This window comes from Sceloporus occidentalis, unplaced genomic scaffold (assembly GCF_023333645.1).
Source record: "Sceloporus occidentalis isolate IW3139 unplaced genomic scaffold, rSceOcc1.0.p SCAF_7, whole genome shotgun sequence".
Taxonomy (NCBI): Eukaryota; Metazoa; Chordata; class Lepidosauria; order Squamata; family Phrynosomatidae; genus Sceloporus; species Sceloporus occidentalis.
This window is the reverse complement of record NW_028316987.1, coordinates 62,587,396-62,610,259: the sequence shown is the minus strand read 5'-3', so window position 1 is coordinate 62,610,259 and position 22,864 is coordinate 62,587,396. Positions and strand designations below refer to the sequence as shown.

The window sequence follows — 22,864 nt, the reverse complement described above, 5'->3', positions numbered from 1 at the left end:
TCATATAGGGCTGAAGTTGTATTATATACTTCGGAGTAGATAGAACAGTTCTTTGAAAACTAGCATTTCAGTGTGTTTTTAAATATCACTTGCTTTGCTTGAGATTTTTCTGAAACTGAGCCTACCTCTCCCATACTGCATAATAGGGCATATTTCAAAGAAATGTTCTTCAGAGCTCCAATAGATGTCACTATGGAAATAAAAAAGAAATGGAAAAGAGTAATGTTGTCAAGGAGGCAGGCAGCTGGAAGCCCTTATTTGCACTGCAGAATCCAAAACCCAGTATGACTGGAAAATGATTTGGTTAATTATGAAAGAAAAAAACTGAGGCAAATGCAACTCAGTAAAGCCTTCATTTTAAAACTGCAATTTTGTCTCTATAAATTAGGGCAATGAACACTCTCTCAGTAGCACACACTTGAGAATAACTTGACCTTATTTTTTTAAGAGGTTGCAATCCACAGCTACTTTAATGGAAGTGTGTTTCTTTACAATGAAATATTTTTTAAAAATGAAATACTAATTACATTTATAAGGTTTGCTAAAACTTTTGGGCTACTTTATTTTATTAATATGGAAACTACAGTATGATTTAAAAGCCAGGCAGAGTGAGCAGGGCTTCTTTTGCTGTCAAATGACAGGATTATTGCTAATATTTATGTCCATTTAGTATTGGTTATTTATTGTACTAATTCGTGTTACGCTTCACATGCTTCTGAAATTATTGGCTTCAGTCATGTAGTAGAAATTTGTAACCATGGACTGCTGTATACAGAGCCTGGAAAAGTTACTATGACTCCCAGACTCCCCTGGGATTCTGGGAGCTTTAGTCAAAAAGTAATTATTCCATGTTATGGCAGTGGATGCATGGCCTAACTTAGAAATATAGCAAATGAGACCTGTACAAGCTTGGACCTAATATGAATAGCACAAACAAATGCTTGTTCAGGTGGCAGGAAGAAAGTGGGTTGGACTAAGTCTCATTTCATTGCTTCCTGCTCTTTTCCTCAGTGCCACCTCCAGTAGACTGAGGAAAGTATTTGACATTGCTCAAAGCTTCATAATAACAGAAACTACCCATGTATGCAAAAGCTGCTGTGTATATAGCCAGTTTCTCATTCAGTTAGGGAAAGACATGTGGAACCACGGTTCGGTGTATAGAAAGGTCTAGGTGGACAGGACTTAAAAGATGTTCATACAGTCAGCCTTCCATACCCACAAATTCTTCATCCACGGATTCAATGATTTGAAAATATTCCAAAAATATATATAAATTCAAAAGCAGAAACTTTGATTCTTCTATTTTTATGTAAGGGTCACCATTTCATTACGCCATTGTATTCAATGGGACTTGAGCATCCACAGATTTTGGGATCCACAGGGGCTCCTTGAACCAAACCCCAACAAATACCAAAGGCTAACTGTACTAGATCAGGGATGAACACTAAGCACAATACTCAGTTCAGTTCTGATTTCAGTGTTGATTTGGGCCAGACCATTTTGCAGCCTACTTGAATGGACTCAGGTCTAAACCCAAATTAAAGTTCAGAAGTTTAAACCTGTGTACCTCTCATTAATAGCAGTAGAAATTAAAAAGTACCTTTAATTTTACCTTCTGACAGAACTATAAGAGAATTACAGGAGGAAATTAAATTCACAAAGTTCCAGAGAAATAGATGCTGGGGTTTTTTTTTTTTGGGGGGGTGGTGGTGAAGAGGTGTAAGTTTACTACATGCTTTTAAATTTTGATTTTGTTTTAAAAAGGGGGGAATGGCCAATAGCTTTATCTCAAGGCAAAACTGGATGAAATTTACAGAGGCATATGTTTTCTAAAGACTGGCTGAATATGAAGGTGACACAAACTTTTGATTAAGTTGTTTGCCATAAAAATATCAGGACCTGGAGCTCAAAAACAGACACTTAGGAAGTCTCACCTTGGTAATATCCCAAATGTAGATGAAATTACCAACTTGCAATTGTTCTGGGACTCACAATTAAGGGGGAGGTAAATATGTTAATGCAATTATTTTGTGCATTCAGCTTAAATACACTCACATATGCTGCAGCATCAGTTCACTTTACTTTAAAACTTACTTTATGGCTATTAAAGCACAGTTCAGCAATTCCAAGAAGCCATATTTTTCAGCCAAATGATGAAGTAGTGAGAACCAGGAATGATTCAGCATATCTAGACATAGTCAGAATTAGGAGAAAAGAGTTCATATATGTACTGTTGGATGAAATAAAGGATACAAAAAAGAGTTAGAACTGGGATTGAACTCTTGACAGGAATTTACAGAAAATTGAAGAGTTACACCAAAAAGTGGCAGATTGAGGGCAAAAGATAAACGTATGTTTTCCACTTTGGGAAACACAGCAACAGTGTCATGGCCACATATTTATTTGTTATCCAATTATCAGCAAAGATTAGTTCTAGATATCCAATGCCACCCAATAAAACCATCACTTACTTAATGCCAAGCCTGCCTACAGATTTTAGATGAAGGTAGAGAGCTATGACTTTGGCGATATGGATGCAATCCTTTACTGATTTTTTTTAAAGGAAGCAGCAGGTAAATTTAGCAGGTCTCCCCCATTCCTGTGAGGAGGTCTTCAAAAAGAACACAATTTTTGAAACCCATTCATATTCACAGTTTGGGACTTATTTTGCACAACAGTTGCATGTGGTTGAATTGCACAGAAATTGTATTTTATGTGGAGGAAAAGCTGTTTCCTGTGCAGATAACTACATGTAAATTTGGTACAGGTTAAGTCCTGAACTGCAAAGATTCTCACTGGTCCAAGATTTTTCTCATGAGGCCTTTTTTGACACATGAAAAAAATAATAATTAATTTCCTTTTTTTAAACAATCTTTTGCTTATTTTCAAATATTCTTTTCATCTCTACTTGGTGAGCCTCCTGAATGCCAGATCGCCTCTCCCATATCAACCATCTTGATGGTGATGGCACTGTTGCTTACCTGATGCCTCCATTATTGTTGTTATTATTTACTTATATCCCATCTTTCTCCCAATAAAGAGATTCAAGGAGGCACACAGCAAATTTGAAACTATACAGTTTAAAACAATACGAAACCATTACAATATTTATACAAATATTATATTATACAAAATGTTTAAATATAAAATTTAAAAAACAATTGGACAATTTTAAAAATTAAAACTATTATGCATTAAAATTTAAACTGTATTAAAAACTCTAAACAAATCTTAAAATCTGAATTACACAGCATTTAAACCCTTGTCAGTCTGACTCCTGGATAAGGCCACTTTCTTGTGAAGGATATAATAGTTGCCAGTTTCTCCCTTTTACTCTCTCATCCACAGGTTTATCTTCCTAGGATAGCCATAAGTCAAACCTGAGCAGCCAAGCAGCCTTAGTCAGTGAGCTGGAAAAGAGATCACTTCATGCTATTGTGAAGATTATTTCCCCTCTTCCACCATGAAACAGATAAGCATTGTGGTTCACCTGCTAGTAGGATAGTTGTTGTATGCCTTCAAGTCATTTCCAACTTATTGCAACCCTATGGTGAACCTATCATGAGGTTTCCTTGGCAAGATTTGTTCAGAGATTTCCCATTGCCTTCACCTGCGGCTGAGAGCATGTGACTTGCCCAAGGCTACTCAGTTGCTTTCATGGCCAGGTGGGGAATCAGGCCCTGATCTCCAGAGTCATAGTCCAACACTCAAACCACTATGCCACATTGACTTTCTTTCTACAGGTGTGTCTTTTCGAAGTAATTAACAAAGGCAATACCGGACCAACTTTTACATTCATGGAATAACTTCTCTCTCCACATCTTTTCTGCCACAGTTCAGGTTGACAAACCTAAAAAAACCTGAAATGGCAATTTTTCTGCAGAAAACTAGGTTCCATTATGCATTGATTGTTGTTGTAAAAGTATTTTACAACATTTTCATGTCTACAGCATGGTGTGGTTTCGGTATTGGCCTATAACTCTGGAGACCAGGGTTCAAATCCCCACTCAGGCAGAGAAGCCCACTGGGTGACCTTGGGCAAACCAGACTTTCTCAGCCTTAGAGGAAATCAATGGCAAATCCCTTCTGAACAAATCTTGCCAACCCCCCCCCCCCCCGTGATAGGTTAGCCTTAGGATCGCCATAAGTCGGAAATGACACAGCATAAAAAACAAGAAATAAGAATAGATTTTAATAAGGGTAGATCAGAAGCAAAGTTGCTGGGATTTGCATAGCAATGCACTCCCATTCTCAAACATCTTTAGATAATGAGATTAAACTGGGAATTAAAATAAAAATCCATAATTAACCAACGCCATGATGGATTTCACTGAGGAAACTAGACATGAGTCTGCATACTGATAACTTGATTTCAACCTCCCCAATCTGGACAGAATTCGATACTCCTGTAGCTGTCACCTCCCACGTTCAGCTCTCCCACATTCAGTTCACACTCAGATCCTCTCCAAAGGCATTATTGGTGGTCTTGCTGTACATGATGCAGCTGTTTCTCCCACACTTCATAGACATCCTTGCCAGAAACCCTTTTCCAAAATCCAGTCTCCTCCTCTCATGTTGGGCTTGGATTTATTCATAACAGTCCTTGATAAACACAGAAATCACATGCCAGCTGCCCGTTTTTTTCACCTACACAAGTTGCAAGAAGCTTCTAGTTCTTAAATTGTGTAACACAGACTTTGAGAAAACAAAAATAAAAACTTTCTTTTGAATTGCTGTCCTTTGTTTTTGTATTTTAAAAAGGCCATTTGAATTCAATTCTGATCATGAAAACTGCTGCTTGAACAGATGAGGTTACCTCTTCTCCCCACTCTCATGTAGCTATGGAAATCAAGCAGTCCCAGAAGTGAGGCATAACTGAAAATCCCACACAAGATAGTTTTCTGACTGCTGTAATGCTTTGAGCTTTGGATAATAATAGGTGGCTTTTCTTCTCCCACGTACTAAAATGTCTCAGTATCATACTGACAATAGCACCCCTTCCTGATTTTCTTCTGGCAGCACTTGACATTGATCTTCTAATTGGCTTTCTAGCCAGACAGGAGATCAGAGAAATGGCAATGCTGCATTACTATTACTATCTAGCATAGCTTCAGGACTCCTGACATCTGCATCCATCAGGTACTCAACTGAAATTCAGCTCACCTGTCCAAAAGTTGCCTTTATTTCTCAGATGCTATATGAACATGAATAGATAGCAATATCCTTGTAACTTGAAATCATATCCAGTGCAAAATAGTCACAGCTGATTATAACCAGTTAAATTAGTAGAACTGAGCACCTGAAGCACCCTTACATGGAAATAAGATCAAATGGACCCAAAGGGTAATATTTCTGATTAAATAATAAGCAGGATACAATGGTGCCAGAAGTGGACTATGGGAAGCAGTCTCAGATGAGTCAAGATTCATGGGGTATGCCTTGGTTCATGTAGAGTGCTGTTGTTTGTTACTTGGGCCACAGAGAGCTGGTAATCAAAAAGAAAGTCCAACAAAAGTATGTACTATAATTCAGCAGCAAAAGACTGAGCCTTTAGAAAACAACACCCATTCCCTGTCTTTCCTATGCTCCATCTTATAAAATGGTAAATCAAAAACAAAGGGCAAGTCAGAAGACCTCCCACTGAAGTAAAAGTCAAGAAGCAGGTTTGAAGAAAGGACAGAACCAGTAAATATATCACAACTGGAAGAGAAATAGTGAGTCAAGATAAGGGCAACCAGACATCAGGAATAACAACAACTATAACCAACCAACCAAGTGGGGATAGTGGTGCTACTTGAGTAAGGTTCAGATAGGAAGCTCCCTAATACTTCTTTCTCCCTAGTTGGATCTAATGGGCAGCTAGGATAGAAGGAGAAAGAGCATGAGAGTACTTCACCGAGAAGCTGCCAGCAGTTCACTGCCTCACAACACAGTCCCACTAATCTCCTGACAAATTGTCATAAGAAAACCTCTTTTCACAAGCTCTAAACATGATTTTATCTAAGATCAAACTCCCTATCATTTCATGACATGAAGAACTGAAAGCCTAATCAGGATAAGGAAGGCACCTTCACTGCAGACTGGTCTGAAATTCAGGTGCTTCAGGATGTGATCTTCATAAAACAGGGCAGGCATGTCAAAAGATAAATAATAAGGAATAGCTCACACTGAGGGAGTTGAGCCCTGAACTTTTAATTACAGATTAACTGTTCCAGGAAGAGCCCAAACTGGGCAGTCTTAGGAATGGGAGAGTAAGCATTCCAGGAGAACACGGTCCAAAGGCAGTGTCACAAGGCAATCTAATGTCAAACACTGTGGGAATCTAACAGAGCTGTTCCAAGAAGAAGGGTCAAGGCCTAGAACAAAGAGGAAACATATTTCCACAACCTTCCTTGTGCAGAACGGAGGTTTATAAGCCTGATCACCAGTGCCACACCTCATTTTGCCAGAAGGACCTTGCTTACGACTAGGTCTTTATTCCCAAGGAAACTTCCTTTATAGGAGAGCACTCCTTTGAGAGGCCACCAGCCTGGTCTATATTTTAATTTCTGGAACTTGCTCAGGCTGAGAGGTAGCCCAGATTTAGGGATGAGCCCCCTCAAATCTTTCCCATATAGGCATAGAGTCAAATGGAGTCGTATGTGGTTTGTGGGGTGGCTTATAGCCTGGAAGATTCTGATTCATCAGTGTCCCTGCAGGAAGGGAAAGACAAGAACAGAACCAGTGAAAAGGGCAAGATGCCACTTTAGAAGGGCAAGAAGGGGGTGTGCATGATTCATTTACAATAGTAGGAATATATGTATGCTACAAAGTTACAAAAGATTGCTTTTCCTTTTGCTGCTTGGGACCCTTCTATGGACTCCTGGGATTTGTAATTTGGTAGAGTACTTAAGACTCTACCAACTTCTCTGTTAGATTTCTCTAGTGTACTCCTCTGAACAAAATAAACACTAGCAATGATCTAGAAGAGTATCCTAAGGAACTCACTAAACCAACCCCAGAATTTCAAAGGGATGGAGTCATGAAAGTTAAAGCAATATTAAATTATAATATGAATATGCATCCAGTATATTCATATATTTGCAGGTGGTTCAGGTGATGAAGGGCTTACTTCAAGAAAGTTTCTAAGGGAAGGTCCAATGGAGGGACAAAGCATATATACCAAGAGCCCAGTCTCCAGGGTGCTAGGGAGGGTGGAAGATAATAACAAGATAGATGGAAATAATATTTGTAACGACACTGAAAACAATCAGATTTATTATGCCAGGGTCTGTGCAACTACCTACAAAGCAACATCTGAAGAGAGAAAAACTTGGACATAGTATGCAAAAGCTACCTTACCACTCCCTTTCCTTGCTCCCTTCATTATTTACTCGGATGAGACAGATGAACAAGAAAGCAAGTGAAGTTGTTTGCTCCAGGGATTGGCAAAAGCTCAAAAATGCCAACCTCTGGCATTTCCCCACCAGGAAAATGGGGAAAAGAAAGAGGCTGCCATGTATCTTGCCCTCTTCCTGATATCATCCTCCTTCTTTCCTAGAAGATAAAACACGTTTTAGACCAGGTTACATTTCCCCAGATATCTTATCCATTCACTGGTAGTTCCAAGTGGTTTGGATTTGCAACAAACCTGCAGCATTTCTTTATCCCAGACTGGTGTGCAACTCTCTTGGCAACCCCGTTTCCCTGCTCCAGGCAAAGTAGAAGAAAAGGGCTGAGTTTTCTATAGGAATCCTATTAAATCATGATCAAAAGGGAGAATGTTGGCCGGGTAGAGTTGAAAACAGCAGCCTGTTCTTCCTTGAGCAAAAACAGCAACATGATTGATTGTGTCTATGATTCTAGCAAGCTTTTTCCTCTACACAAGCCAGACACGAGAGGGAGATGTGGTGTCATGGAGCGAAATAGCTGTTTGCCCCAGGGTCTGAGTGTCAATTTATGCCTGAGCTTTTAAAAATATGGCTTTGTTTCTTTCTGGTGAGCCCTCTTGGCAATTTATCTGCTGGCAAAATGTTCCCATTGAAAAGTTGTGTGAAATCCTGATATATATAGCCTGGAATAGACTTTGCTGAGGTCTAGTGAATGAAATGATCCATGAGGGTTTCTTCTTCCTCTCCTTTTAATTTAAATTGATCTGATGCTACTGATCTTCAAGTTGGCTGTTGCCTCTCGACTCACTCAGCATGTCATCTTGTGAAATGAGCAAGGTATATTTTGAGACTTAAACAGCTTGTGAATGACTGACAGAACAAAGTAGCAAAATTCAAGGAAGATTAAGTCAGAAAGATGAAAGGGACTGAAGGCCAGTACTGAAATACAGTTGATGGATACACATGAAAGGAATTATGTGTGTCACATGTAAGAATGGATGAATCAGTCTATTTCTGGCCTTTGTCAGCTGTGTCATACATAAGTTTGTTCCATTTTGTTACCACTATCATATGAACAGTTTAAAAAAAATCATAAGATTTTAATAAATTTATTTGTATTTTTGTATTTTCCTGCTTCTCCCAATGGATTGAAGCGGGATTACAACCAGAAATCTCCATACAATGGCAATCATATCTAAAATACACATCATAAAAACATCAAACAGTATGAAATCTCATTACAGCAATCACAGGGCAGCGGTCAGGTTATGCCATTTTATCCAGAAGTGGGGTTTTCTATAGTTCTTTATACAAGGTCAGATGGGTAGGCCATTTTGTATTTACATTTCTCAAAAAATACACATAGACATGTGCGTTACTAAAATGTGTAGCTTTAGACACATTTTTTTACACTTTTAAATGTGATATCCAAGCATAATTTAAAAATATTTAGGAGGAAAATACTTTATTCTTGTTGTTGTTGAAAGGGGGTAGCATTTCCCTCTAGGCCTTTCCATTTCTCGCTAGTCCTGCCTAGCAAACTTTGGAGAGTGATAAAATCCAAATTACAGCTGGATTCTTATCCACACATGAATCTGGAACTTGGAGACCAGTTGAGCTTATTTCTGAAAGAATTTTGGATAGTGCTGTCTAAAAAAGTTGCTCTTCCAGGCATAACCTCTATTCATGTTTCCTTGAAAGTAAGTGGAAGTCTTTTTTAAACCTTGATGCTCAGTGAAGAAAGAGTAGAAATAGCATGTGTCGCTCTATTAAGATCTCCAGTGAGCAAACGAACATCATGCATAGGGTTACTGTTATACTTTTAGGAAAATTCAATATTAAAATATTCCTTTTAAGGTAATAAGACCATGGATAATTTGCTTTATTTAAAAGAAAACATTATTTCACCAGACCTCAGTGATGCATCTCACAGAGCAATCCTATACTTGTCTGCTCAGAAATAAAGTCAGGCTGCATTTATACTACAGAATTAATGCAGTTTGACACCAATGTAACTGCCAATCTATGGAATTCTGGAATTTGTAGTTTTCTGAGATATTTAGTCTTGCTCTGGTGCCACAACAAACTATAAATCCAAGATTCCATAGGATGGTGCAAAGACAATTAAAGCTGTGTCAAGCTGTGTCAGTTAAGTCCAAGAAGACTTAACTTATGTTTTGTATAGGCTTGTACTCCCAGCCTTTAGCTTTGCATTCTAGTACAAAGATCTATCTGTTTACCTAATGACAAATACATATATTTATTTTTCTCCTGCCATGCTTATCTCTGGTTAAGCTCTGATGAACTCCTCACTCATTGTAACTCATGAAATAAGAAAGAAGTGATAATTCACAAAGTCACATTCTCACTTGGGCCTCTGAGGAGGTTGCGCCTCATGTGGTGCTCAGAAACAAACACACAGTTTTCCTTGAAATATGATAGTGTCCACACTAGCTTGAAGGCAATGCAGAGAAAGGATTGAAGCATTCCTCTTTCTAAGACAGAATCTCAATGTGAAATACAAATCAGTCCACAGGTGAAGAAAAGACAGAGATCTAAGGATCTGAAACATGAGAAAGATGAAATGAGTAATCTCAAAGTCAGCCACGGAAGTTCATGTGGGCTGGGGATGGGTGAGACAACAGCCTAATTATCTATCACTTCTCAGTATGGTTCCAAATCATAAATTAACTGCACAAGGCCTGTCATCAGTTTGTAGTCTGTTTCCACACTTTCCTGCTGAGTACAGGCGACAGAAGCGGGAGCCAAGCTTTCCATTGGTAATAGGAAAGAAATGTCTTACTTTAGCATTTGCCTTTCCACTTTTGTACTGAGTTTTATGCTTCCTGCAGGAATGCTGAACCCTCAAGACTTCAGGCACCTTCTCATTCACGCTCCCAGAAATAGCTAAAGTGCCAACCAACTGCGATTCTGTCAACTTGTGACATCTTTTCCTGGCACTTCCTGTGAAGATGGCACAATGTATGCCAGGGTGCTGCTGGGATTCAAAATGTATTCAGTGGCTCGTGGATTCCGGCACAGCACTGGCAACTCTGCTTTCATAGCTCCGATAAAAATGAACACAGTGCAGAATTATTCCATACTGCCATTTTCTAGCTCCCTGTTTTTGTTGGCAGAGGTTTGCATTCTCTTTCCCTTTCCTTAGATAGAGATTTCCTGCATGCACACTCCTCTCTCTCTCTCTCTCTCTCTCTCTCTCTCTCTCTCATTCAAACTAACCATGTGATTTGGTCACTCTCCCTTCTTAGGGAAACTCACACATTCTCACTCTCAAAGATTTTCCCACCAACTATTGGTTTTTCATTTTCCTCCTCTCTCAACTTTCTCTGGAAAGATGGTGAGATAAATATTTCTTTTTACCTGAACTATTAACTAGCCAGATTAGGATATAGCTTCTATACACACACACACACACAAACACACACTAAAGCCATTAGTAAACTTTTGTTTGAACTACATGGTACTTGTGTTATTCTTTAGTCAGTCTCAGGCAGGTTATAGTCCGCCCATTTGGGGCGGTCTGCACCCGCCCTTTCCCCGGTGTATCGGGGCCTCAGCGTGCAGAGCGGCAGCCGCTGAGGCCCCGATCCGCACCTTTCAGGCTGCGGGGAAGCAGCAAAACACCGCTTCCCCGCAGCCTGAAAAGGGATGTCCCTGGGGTTTCAAGCCTCAAGGACACCCCGCGGCAGTGGGGAGAAGAGAAAGGGGCCGCTTGGCCCCTTTCTCTTTTAGTCCGCTGGGTGCAGCTGTCTGAAGGCTGCGCCCAGCGGACTAAACCAGGAAGGAGCTCTGAAATGGAGCTCCTTCCTGCTCCGTGTTCAGAGCGCACTAAGCGCCCTGGCGCAGAGCAAGGACATCACGTCCGCGCCGCCCCGTCTAGAGGCGGCGCGGCCGTGACGTCCTCACGGCGGCGGCCGTATGGAAGGGCCGCCACCGTTTAGTGCATGACGAGCACGCCCTTTTGTAACCCTAGTGCGTGCTCGTCACGCACTAAAGTGCCGGTCTGTAACCGACCTCAGTTCTTAGGGAAGCATAGTTAGACAAAGGCACATTTCTGCTACTCTGCTGATTTAAAGCTAAATCCTAACAGGCTTGGCTTTGACATATTGGATATTTAAATATTTTTGTTTCCTTTACAAAGGCTGAAACCTTAGGAAACTTAAATTATCCAACAGTATTGCCTATACAAATATGCCAAATCTGCAAAAAGTGGTTTTGTAAAGAGTCTACAGCCCAGAGCTTGGGAGTCAGGCTTCCTTTTTTGGACTACAACTCTTTCCCAGCTGGTGGTCATGATGCAGGGGGATTCTGAGAATTGTAGTCCCAAAAAAGAACTGTCCCAAGCACTGTTCCTTTTCATACAGCACTGTTCAATTTGTCCATCTTTGTATCACTGGCTGCATTCCAGACTTGTAATAAAAGAGACACTTGAGCAAGGATGATGAAGAAGGGATAAGGGTATATTACAAAGGCCAGCAATCATGCCACTCCTGAAAAGCCCAAGTGCTGTTAACCATTCCTTTTTGGCCAATGATGATAATTGGTTTTGTATGAAACAGTGCACAATCATACAGAAAAATCCCATTAATATGTCAACCCAGTGTTGAAGGAACAGTCCTGAAAAGCACTCTTGGCAGATCTTTTCTTTCTCAGTTAATTCTTAGCTGAAAATAAACATTGCAAAAACAGAGTTGAGGGTGAAGGGAGGAAATGGCTTATTAGTTGTTAGTAGGTGATCATGGAATCTGTCATGTGTTTACTCAAAAGTGGATAACACTCTCTCAGCTTTAGAAGAGGGCAAGGGCAAAGCCATTCCGGAAAAAATCTGCAATAAAACCCTGAGACAGGTTTGCCTTAAGGTGGCCATAAGTCAGAATGTGCCCACACTGCAGAATTAAAGCAGTTTAACACCATTGTAGCTGCTGTGACTCTGTCCTACAGAGTCCTGGGGTTTGTAGTTTGGTGGGATATTCAACCTGCTTTTTCAAAGAGCTCAAGTTTCTTCAGAGGGCGTTTGTCATTGCTATCCTCTCAGGCTGATAGAGTGTGAGTTGCCCAAGGTCACCAGTGAGATTTTTATGCTCAAGGAAAGATTCAAACCATGGTCTCAAGTCACAGTATAATGCAAAAAAACACTATACCATAATGGCCGCAATTACAATCAGAAAAAAGTGACTTTGGTAAAACTTATCATACAATGATGCCTCCAATCCATAGCTGCTGTGTTCCTGTCCATCAATAAGCTTGCAGTAAGCTTGCAGTCTTTAGGTACAAAATGTCACTGCCAGGGCAGTTGCAATATCAACAGCCACGTGGTGTCAATATCTCCTCCTCTCCCCATGTCCTCCCCTTCTCCTTGCTATTCCCAAGCAAACTGATTGCCTTTAATTTTTTTCTATTTCTTTTTTTAAAAAGAAAACCCTTAAATCACAGTAGCAGAACTGTGCATGGAAAAAGTGAAAGTAAAAATACATTAAAAAATTTTTTGAAAGGCATGCTGGGTAAGGTATAGGACAGGGAGTCAAGATTAAGGGGGAGATTAGAAGAAGCAGCCCAAGTCTCATGATATACAAGACATTATAATGGGTGCTCTAAAACTAGTATGGTTCCTTCTTTTGTTTTAAACTGACATGATAGCAGCAAGAACAGGGCTTGTTTAGTAACATCCTAAGCAGGGAGAGGGTGAGTAAAGCACTGGGGAGAGAGACAAAAATGCTAGAGGAAAAGCAGAGCACCTGCAGTTACATTTTGAGGCTTTCTAGGTTGTGGATCTCCAGACCTCAGTGAACGCCAACAGTTTGCAGTACCCCTGCTTTGAAACCAACAATTCTTGGAGTGTTTCCTTTTTAAAAAAAAGTAAAGGTCAATGACATTAATACCATCATAAAACAATAAAATGGAATAAATTATTAAACAATAAGCAAATTAAAAATAGCTTTCAACTCACATTAAATATTACAATGTCTTGGGGAAATTTTTTTGCATTCAAGCTATTGTGTGTATCATCTCTGCATAGAAAGGCAGGATATACATTTAATAAAATAATAAAAAGATATGTGCTTGGTTCATAAACATATCTTCCTAGGAATACAATCTCTTACATAAACTTCCATTGCCTTCACTTCAGCCTTTCCAGCCTCTACAAGAATGACTCTCAAGGCATAGCATGCTCTGCAGCAGGGTGAAATAAAGTGAATGCTGATGTACAAATAAAGGCTGGAAAGAATGGGTGTTCAAATGGTACTTTATAAAGTGATGGGACCAAGCTGGGCCTTTGGAACTGAGGGTCTCTAAAGATGATCTCTAAAGACGATGGGTCTTTAATGATAAGAGTAGATTTTCATTAGATACTTAATGTATTTGTTTTAACAGCATCTCTTGCCCCCTGGGAGTAATGAGACAGATGGAAAATCTGACAGAGGTGTCTAATTTCATCCCACCCTCCACTCTCCGTGAAAATATCTGCTTTTCTTTTCTCCCAGATGTAAGAGGCCCAATATCTGAAGAGGACAGACTGGGGGCAAAGTATTTATATATATGAGTACTCAAACCTTCTGATATGGCCCCAAACATGTGGAAACATTTAAGAGATTATCGCATGGCATTTTTCACCTGATCTGGGCCGGGTTGGGCATGGGCTTGAACGGATGTCATCACACAGAAAAACTCCATCTATGCCACTGACCAACCACCACCCATCTCCGTCAAAATTGGCTGAAAACCTTCCGTCGGATAAGTGTGGCTGGGAGATGGGTGGTGGTAGCCTGTGGCATAGGCAGCATTTTTCTGTGTGATAACATCATTCAAGCCTGTTCCCAGCCCGTGCCCAGATTGGGCGAAAAATGGCATGCAATAACCTCCTTAGACCAGTCCTCAGTGCACCCATTTCCCATAATGAGAGGATATGTGATTTCTTTAAAAATCCAGGAAGAGCAGCAAATATATTCCATATTTAATTCCATCCTGCTATCAGGAGGCCAGGATATGATGCTAAAATACTCCTACCCAAGCACAAGATTATATTGTTCAACAGCTAGCTTTAGGGAATGATGACCTCTCTAGTTATTCTCTATATATATTTAGGAGGAAAGCAATTGCATGTACATCCACATTACAGAATTATATCCACATCCCCAGGCTGTATGCCTGGGATGGGAGTTTACTGGTCTATTTGAATAGAGACCAGTAATTTGATTGGACCTGGAGCATCACACCAGGTCTGGGAGACAGTTAGGGGCAGGGCTAAGGCTATTTAAGCCTGCTCCGCCCTCCCTTCTCCCTCTTCCAAGAATTGTTGTCCCACCCTCCCGCCTCGACATCAGTGTGGCTTTGGTGGTCGCTTTATGGGCCAGGTAGGAATTTTCTCCCTTTTTTCAAGGGTTTTTCGCCTACCTCACACTGTTGTTCTTGGCATAGGAAATTGGCTCAGGTGTGGACTTAAATAGGCGGTCACTGGCGGTTATGGGGGAGATGTAATTGTCTGGTGAACACCTATGGCACCCACTCGGGGTGAAGGTTAGGCCTCTTGGACTTCTTCTTAGGTCTTGCGAGTAAGGAGAGAGAAAAAGAGACCTTCCTTGGGGCTGACCTGGGATATAATCCTCAGTCAAGTCTGGCGAGTTGACTGTGGAAATCTCAGGCTGGCGTTCCATATGCAAGCTGGCCGGGGAGCAACCCAGTCATTGGGTTATCCTCGGAGCTCAGGTGTTTCGCCCAGGGAAAGCTGAGGAGGTGGCATGAGGGATAGACCACCTGCCACAGCTGCTCCCACATCAGGTTGCTCCCCTCTAGTTTGCAAGTATTCAAAAACAGTTATAAATAGTTAATTCCTTAAATAAAGTGGCCCTATTTCAACCCACATTTGTGTCTGGTCTCGTTATTTCAAGTTAGACAGTAATCAGTTTCATACTATTTAATAGCCCTGGCCCCATCCTATGGAATCTTGGGATTTATAGTTCTGTTAAATACTTAGAATTCCCCACCAGAGAGTTGTAATGCTGCAGTTCAAGGGAATGCACTAGAGATTTCTAAGTCTCCCCATCAGATGACAAATCCCAGGATTCTATAGGATGGAGACATGGCAGCTTAAGAGGAATAAAAGTGCTATAATTCTGCAGAGTGGAGGCACCCTACATTTGTGCATTTAAATATGACTGGATTTGAAATCCTCATTTAGTCATCTATAAGGCCAGCTCAAGGAACTGGAATTTACCCCAACAAGCAGGAAGAATGCTGTCATCATACTTATAACTAAAATGAATAATTAAATAACTTTTCCCATCCTCCAGTCAAGGGGTTTATTTGTTTTAATTAAACAGATTAACATAAACAGTGTTGCTTCCACATGAATGAAATTGTTGCAAAACATACATTTTAGATTATACAGTTTTGGAACTTCCTGAATATACAAAAATGAAATCATCCTAACATTAATTTCAAGCAATGATTCAAAAATTAAAACTGAAGGTGAACTTAAACTGACAAATAAAAGCCATGTCACATCTCTGTCAGAGGAATGTATTTTATCTGTAATTAAAATAACAAATCTGTCAGGCTTCTTTTCAGTGATGATTTGCTGCAGTTGAGGCGAGTTGCTTCATAATTTGTATTCCCCAAAAAGCAATGAAGAGTGAAAATAACACCTGCAAAATGAGAGAGAAAAGGAGAGAGAAAAACAGATAGACACATTATGTCAAACTCAGTTACAGTATACTGTATATTTTTTCTTTCATTGCAAATTGAACCATGGAATTAGGAGAGATACATTGTGCAATCATGAAAATAAGATACAACTCTCTTTGATACAGAAGTCTATTAAAAATAATCTGATATGGAAGTCTATAGCAAATCCATCAATACCTAGCAGTCCACAAAAATAACTTTTGTGTGAATGCCACTAAAACTGATCAATGTTTCTGGTGCTCCTTCAGTTCTGTGCTTTAGCTGCACTGCAAAGAACCTATAAATCAGACTGAAGAAGTCTGTAACACTTGGATGGGGAGCTACGCTGTCCCCAAAGCTTCAGAAAATGGCTGATGAGAAACCGTTAACTTTGTTAATAAGAAGGCTATACACATACTTACTGCACAGCATGAAACTTGGTAGGTCTGACTTTTAAACAGGCCTGCATAGGATTGCAAGGCACATCTCCCGATTAATACAGCGGGCCCTCCATGTTTGTTTGGGTTAGGGGTGCAGGACATTTGTGAAAATGGAAAAACCTCAAATAAAAAAAGAACTTTCTTTTTTTACCTGAGAGAATAGCTTTCAAAGGAGATTATCACACAGGATTCACATGCAAATATCCCTGATGTGATAGACACATGTTTAACCCTCAATGACAGATCTTACCTCACTCTCCTGTGGGCGAGCTGTTCTTGAAAAGCTATGGGACAAGCACATGCTGCATGTGGGCTGCATATGGCCCAACCACAGGAAAGTGCAGTAAGATCCATTATTGAGGTTAAACATGCATCTATCCCATCGAGGATATTCACATGCAAGTCCTGTGCAATAATCTCCAAAAATTCTTTAAATCCTCCAGTGATACTCTATGGTCAACATCCACTAGAAATTGACCATAGAATCGCAGTGGAGGCCCTACAAATGCCTAGGTGCAGACAACCAAGAATACCAATCATCAGGCTGAATATCACACTGCAATGTTATAGCACTACTATTTCACTTTAACTGCTGTGGCTGCCTCTTGTGGAGTCCTGGGATTTGTACTTTATAGAGAGGCATTTAGAATTCTCAGCCAGGGAGCTCTTAGTACTCACTAAATTAGAAATCTCAGAATTCCACAGGAGGGAACCACAGCAGTTAAAGCAGAATAATAGTGATATAATGGTATGGTGCGATTATGTCCAGCCTAGAAAGGTACGTGTGGGCCTTTTTGGTATCCAGTGATTTCCTATTCTCCTCCAGTTGAAGAAACAGATTAGATTTCAGTGTGACTACTATTGTACACAGTAAGAACAGAGATTTTTTTGCTACACACCTAGACATATAAACCTTCACTTATTTAATCATGCAGGCTAGAATGAATAATTTCACCAATTTGCTCCCCATTCCATGAGAATAAAATGGTTTCCTATTGTTCATAGAAATTTTCTTGTACGTATTCTTTTGGCATAGAAAACTTGTTTTAGGGAAGAAAATGTGTTTCCTGTACAAAAAAAAGCAGTATTGAAATGCAACAATCAGTGAATTCATGCAATTTGCTCTGCAGACAGTATAAATATATTTTTGTCAAGCATTCAGATATTACCAAGTGTTCTAACACATCTCAGTTATACACATATTTCATCCCTAATTGCCTGTCATTATCTAAAGCAAGGCTAGGTACAAAAGTGAGATTCATCTACCTATCGCTTAATGCTTACTGTGATACTCTGTCAACATATGATTCTGCAATCACTCCTTGTAACAGAGAGATCACATCCAATCTCAGAAAGATACATTACTCAATATAATATGATAAATATAAGAAGGCTTACAAGTAGAGACTTCCTTTTAAAAAGAACATTTCAGCAAGACAGTTGTTAAGGAGTAATGACTGTATGAAGGTGGCCCTAGGCATAGCTGTGGGTCATTGAAAGTCAGGAAATGTTCTGAGCTGGGATTGCTACAGCTGTTATTATGTGCAGGGGAAATCTTTTAACATTTGTATTTCTTTTCCTAAAACAGTGATGCAATCTCTTTCTGTTACTCCCTGCTGCCTTCTTATATGTTTAAACCTGCAGTATACATTTGGAGAGGAAAGAAATGAAATTAAAGAATAAGAAAGCACATAGTGCATTGCACACTTCCACTGATTTCCATTTTAAAGGGGAAACAAAAGTGCGACACATTTAAAGCCAAGCCCATTTCAGTTTTCGTTTCAGTTGTTTCCATCCAGTAATGAAGGCAAAATATACTAGTTATAAGTCAATATCATACTGGAAAATAAGCTTTGCTTTCTACTTTTTAAAATGGATTTTAGCTCTAATTTGGCATGGCATGCCAATCTTGAAGCAACTTAAAAGCAAAGCTTGGGGAAACAGCATCAGGGTATATGAATTCATCTGTCATTCATGCCCCTGTAATCTCAAGGCTGCCCTTGCAGGCTGGTTAATGGCTGCAGCTGAAGCAGAACACAACAGCACGTCCCCCTGAATGTAGTATTCTGATGAAGTATATTATACCAAGCATGCTCCAGGTCTGCGCTGCCTTTTCCAGGAGCAGTTGGAGGACTGATTTTGGCTGGCAGAGCTTTACATAGCTTGAGCCAGCAAACACTCTCTGTCATGTCTAGTTGCAATACTGATCACAAACAGGAGAGCCAGTGGGGCTCCTGATGTAACAGTGCATTTTGCAGTCAAATCATAGTACAATCATGGTTTTAGCAGATGTCCTTGGATTACTGTAAACAGCCTCCATTGCCATATCACAACAGCATCATTAAGAGCAACTAGGAATGCCTTTGAAGACGAAGATAGTTGTGTTCATTTATGAGAAACACAAAACAAAATGAAATATATGGTTGATGGTCAACAAAAATACCACAAAGTGTACAAGACCTTGTTTTCTAGACCTTTTTAGGTCTAGAAAACAAACGAACAAAATGTAGATGATGCAGGTGTGTCTGTGTGTTCAAAATTTAATTCAGGTATTATGGCTATGGGATCTAGAGTCAAATTCTATCTGCCCTGTGAACAATACCATCATTTCAATACACATTTGAAGGACAATGGTGTACAGACTCATTCAAGATGGCTGAGTTACAACCATTAAGAAATTATGAAATTGTTACTGGGTGTCCATTTCACCATTCAAAAAGTTCTTGCGTGAAAGCTTCTGCACCACATACAATCCTGACATTCAGATTGTGTTGAAAGTGGTTCCCCCCACTCCAAAATAAAGAGATCAATACATGTGGAAGGCATCAAAATAGTGGGAATTACAAAGCCCACTAATTAAATTGTATGTTGCCCATTTGTCTCCACTGGGAGTCCAAAACCAAGGAATGGGTATCATTTGGACATACAACTATTACTAAAATACCTTGTTGGTTTTCATTCATATGAAAGCATCAACTTCGTATCTCCCAAGACTGGTACAAAGCACACCTTGTCTCAGATAGCTCTGCATATCTGAGATTTAGAGTACATTTTGAGTTACGTGCCATGAAATCATCTGTGACTTATAGCGAACCTAAGGTGAACCTACCATACGGTTAGCAAGATTTGTTCAAAGGTGTGTTTGTATTTGCCTCCCTCTGAAGTGCAGTGTGTGTGACTCGCCTAAGGTAGTCCAGTTGGTTTCCATGAATAACCAGGAATTTGAATCCTGGTCTCTGAAGCTGTAGTTCAATGCTCAAACCACTATACCATGCTGGTACATTTGGTTATCCAAAATCCACAAAACAGTGATACTTTTATTATGCCAACCAAAAGGCACATTATACACGTTGCAAGCTTTTCAAGCGCCACTGGCTTCTACATCAGACAAAGGTGTTAAAATGATTCAGGAGAAAGTAAGAAAATATTCTGATGACGTTTGTCATAGCCCTGCGTTTAGTCAAGATATTGTAGTTGTAGTCCTCTGTTCTGATGTGATGGAAAGGTATTGATGCAGGTGGGCTCCTTCTCTTTATGGCCATGTGGTTACTGTGAGATTCAGTCCAAGAAATAGCTTTAAATTCCATTTGCAAATAACAGCTCTGCTGCCCTCTACCTTCCCTTGCATTATTGTCTTTTCCAGTGAGTCATTCCTTCTCATCTTATAACATTTTGCTCTCCCCCAAATGTACGTGCTTCAAATAGACACACACACACACATGTACATAAGGCAGGGGGTAGGTGGAAGAGGTATAGGGAAAGAAAGAGAGAGTATGCTTCAAAAATGTGTACAAGCTCACTTTAGTAAATGGGAAAATGCATAAAAATGTATTAGAAAAATGTGTAGAAATGTGTATTAGGAAAATGTGTACATTAGCAAAGCAAATATACAAGGCCTGTATATTTAAGAAAAATACATATCAAAATATGTACAAGTTCCCATGGGTTGGGAAGTCTCACATGGTACTCTAAAGGGGTGGCACTGCCAATGAAATCCTGGAAAACAACAACGAAAACAAATCTGACAGTTTTTCACATCCTTCTCCAGATCTCATTACTTTTAGAATGGTAGCATCTAAACTGGTTTATAGAGGCCACCATTACAATTCAGAGAAAATGTTTTTTTATTTCCTCTCCTTACACTACTTGAATGTCTGTCCGTCCGTCCGTCCGTCCGTCCGTCCGTCCGTCCGTCCGTCCGTCCTTCCATCCATCCATCCATCCATCCATCCATCCATCCATCCATCCTTCTCTTCATAGGCTCAGTTTTTCAGAGAGGGAGAAGAGCAACACAGTGAGGGGGAGGTACTAGGGAACAACATTTGAAAAGGAGAATACCCCCCCCCCCCCCAATTAGTCCAGAGTGGTTGCATTTTTAATAAAATAAATCCTCTGTTCTGCTAGGAAGATGGAGATTTTAGCCAAGAATGTAGATCAGCTACATAGTACTACTTCATTAACTAGCTTCTGCTGATCTGAAACCAGCTCCCCATCCAGCCACTGTGAACAATGGAGGTCTGGTCACTTGTTGATTAGGGCACAGCCTACTTACATATCCACTCTCTCTGTCCAGGGATCTCTAATCTGACTGTCAGAAGAAGGATCCCTCTCATATTGGAGATCGCTTGCAGGAGGTAGAGGTGCAAATGTCAACATGCTGTCCCCTGATTAATAGGAGAATAGAACACCATCACTTGTGCTGGCTGCTGCCCAGTAAAGCAGGACTAGGGGTGGGGGTTTATAATTGTGGCAATAGTGCCATGACTGTGAATATGTAAGTACTGTGAATCACTTATGAATCACTTATGGGCATGTACATCTAGCTTATCCATCTCTAACTTTGATAAATTCCAGCTATTGTTTCTGTTATACCTACCCTGGTGCCTAAACAAGTGGTGATTTCCAGATTTTGTTCTCTAAAGGGGTGTGCGTGTGCGTGTGCGTGTGTGTGTAGGGTTACCAGAGTGAAAAATGGAGAGGGTTCCTGCACTTTAATGGTTGTATAAAATAAGGAATTTCAACATGTTTTACTTGTTTCCTGATTGCATGATAAACAATACCAGCTGAGGTGCCCTCCTCTGTGTGCATGTATGTGTCTTCAAGTTGACTGTTGACTTATGGCGATCTCATGAATTTCATAGTGTCTTCTTAGGCAAGGAATTCTCAGAGGTGCTTTGTCACTGTCTTCCTCTGAAATGTAGTCTACTACACCTGGGATCTCTTGACAGTCTCCATCCAAGTACTAACCACGGCTGACTGTTCTTGGCTTCCAAGATCAGACAGGATCTGGTGCCCTTTTCTATACAACCATTAAAAGTACATGAGCCTTCCCTAGTTTTCAGTCTAGCAATCCTATGAAGGAATATGTGCATGACAAAGAATGTGCTGGGAACCTGCTTGAAGATAAAGAAACAATTTGACTAGAAGGAGAAAAAGGTGTACATGTCAAAAGACAATAGATGAACAGTGCAGCCCTGGATGCAAATTTTACTCTGACTCTAAAACAGCTGTCTTAATCATCCTGAGACAATGTGCAGAACAGTAACTTTGAACTCAAGTAATCATCTGGACCCATGATAAGAGGAACCAGATCAATCAACCTGACAAATTACTTAGAGTCAAATTACCAACAAACTGTCAGCATCATAGAAGGTAACTGTCATCTCGGCCTCAGAGGGAGTCATCAGGCAGACCCAGCAACATCAAGGACTGCCTGAAGGATGAGGCCCCTCCCTCCTCAACTGTCATCTCGGCCTCAGAGGGAGCCATCAGGCAGACCAGCAACATCAAGGACTGCCTGAAGGATGAGGCCCCTCCCTCCTCAACTGTCATCTCGGCCTCAGAGGGAGTCATCAGGCAGACCAGCAACATCAAGGACTGCCTGAAGGATGAGGCCCCTCCCTCCTCAACTGTCATCTCGGCCTCAGAGGGAGCCATCAGGCAGACCAGCAACATCAAGGACTGCCTGAAGGATGAGGCCCCTCCCTCCTCAACTGTCATCTCGGCCTCAGAGGGAGTCATCAGGCAGACCCAGCAACATCAAGGACTGCCTGAAGGATGAGACTTCTCCCTCCTTTAACTCTATTTTGTATTTTTTACGATTTTACTGTACACTGCTATGATCATCGCGGAATAGCGGTCTATAAATAAAACATATTATTATTATTATTATTAAAAGAGAGCAAAACATTCCTAAAGTGTTTCTGAAGTGCAAACGTGTGATCGTTTATCACGTCCTGCTTTTCTCCCATTGTCAAAGCATCTTGCTTTTCTCCCATTAAGGCATCCTGCTTTTCTCCGATTGTCAAAGCTTTGCAGAGCAGTCATTTTTTGAATGACGGGATCTTCCGTTATGCAAAATAAATAAATAAA

At 40.3% G+C, this 22,864-nt stretch overlaps 1 protein-coding gene across 1 annotated transcript in view; it reads right to left on the bottom strand.

Annotated features, from left to right (window-relative positions):
* Positions 1 to 15,631: 15,631 nt before the first annotated feature.
* AGMO (alkylglycerol monooxygenase) overlaps positions 15,632 to 22,864 on the bottom strand; it is a 161,275-nt gene continuing 154,042 nt past the window's right edge. Inside the window, exon 13 of the mRNA XM_089534012.1 lies at positions 15,632 to 16,033. Coding sequence (XP_089390138.1) covers positions 15,953 to 16,033 — 81 coding nt within the window. The 3' untranslated portion in view covers positions 15,632 to 15,952. The remainder of the gene's footprint in view (positions 16,034 to 22,864) is intronic.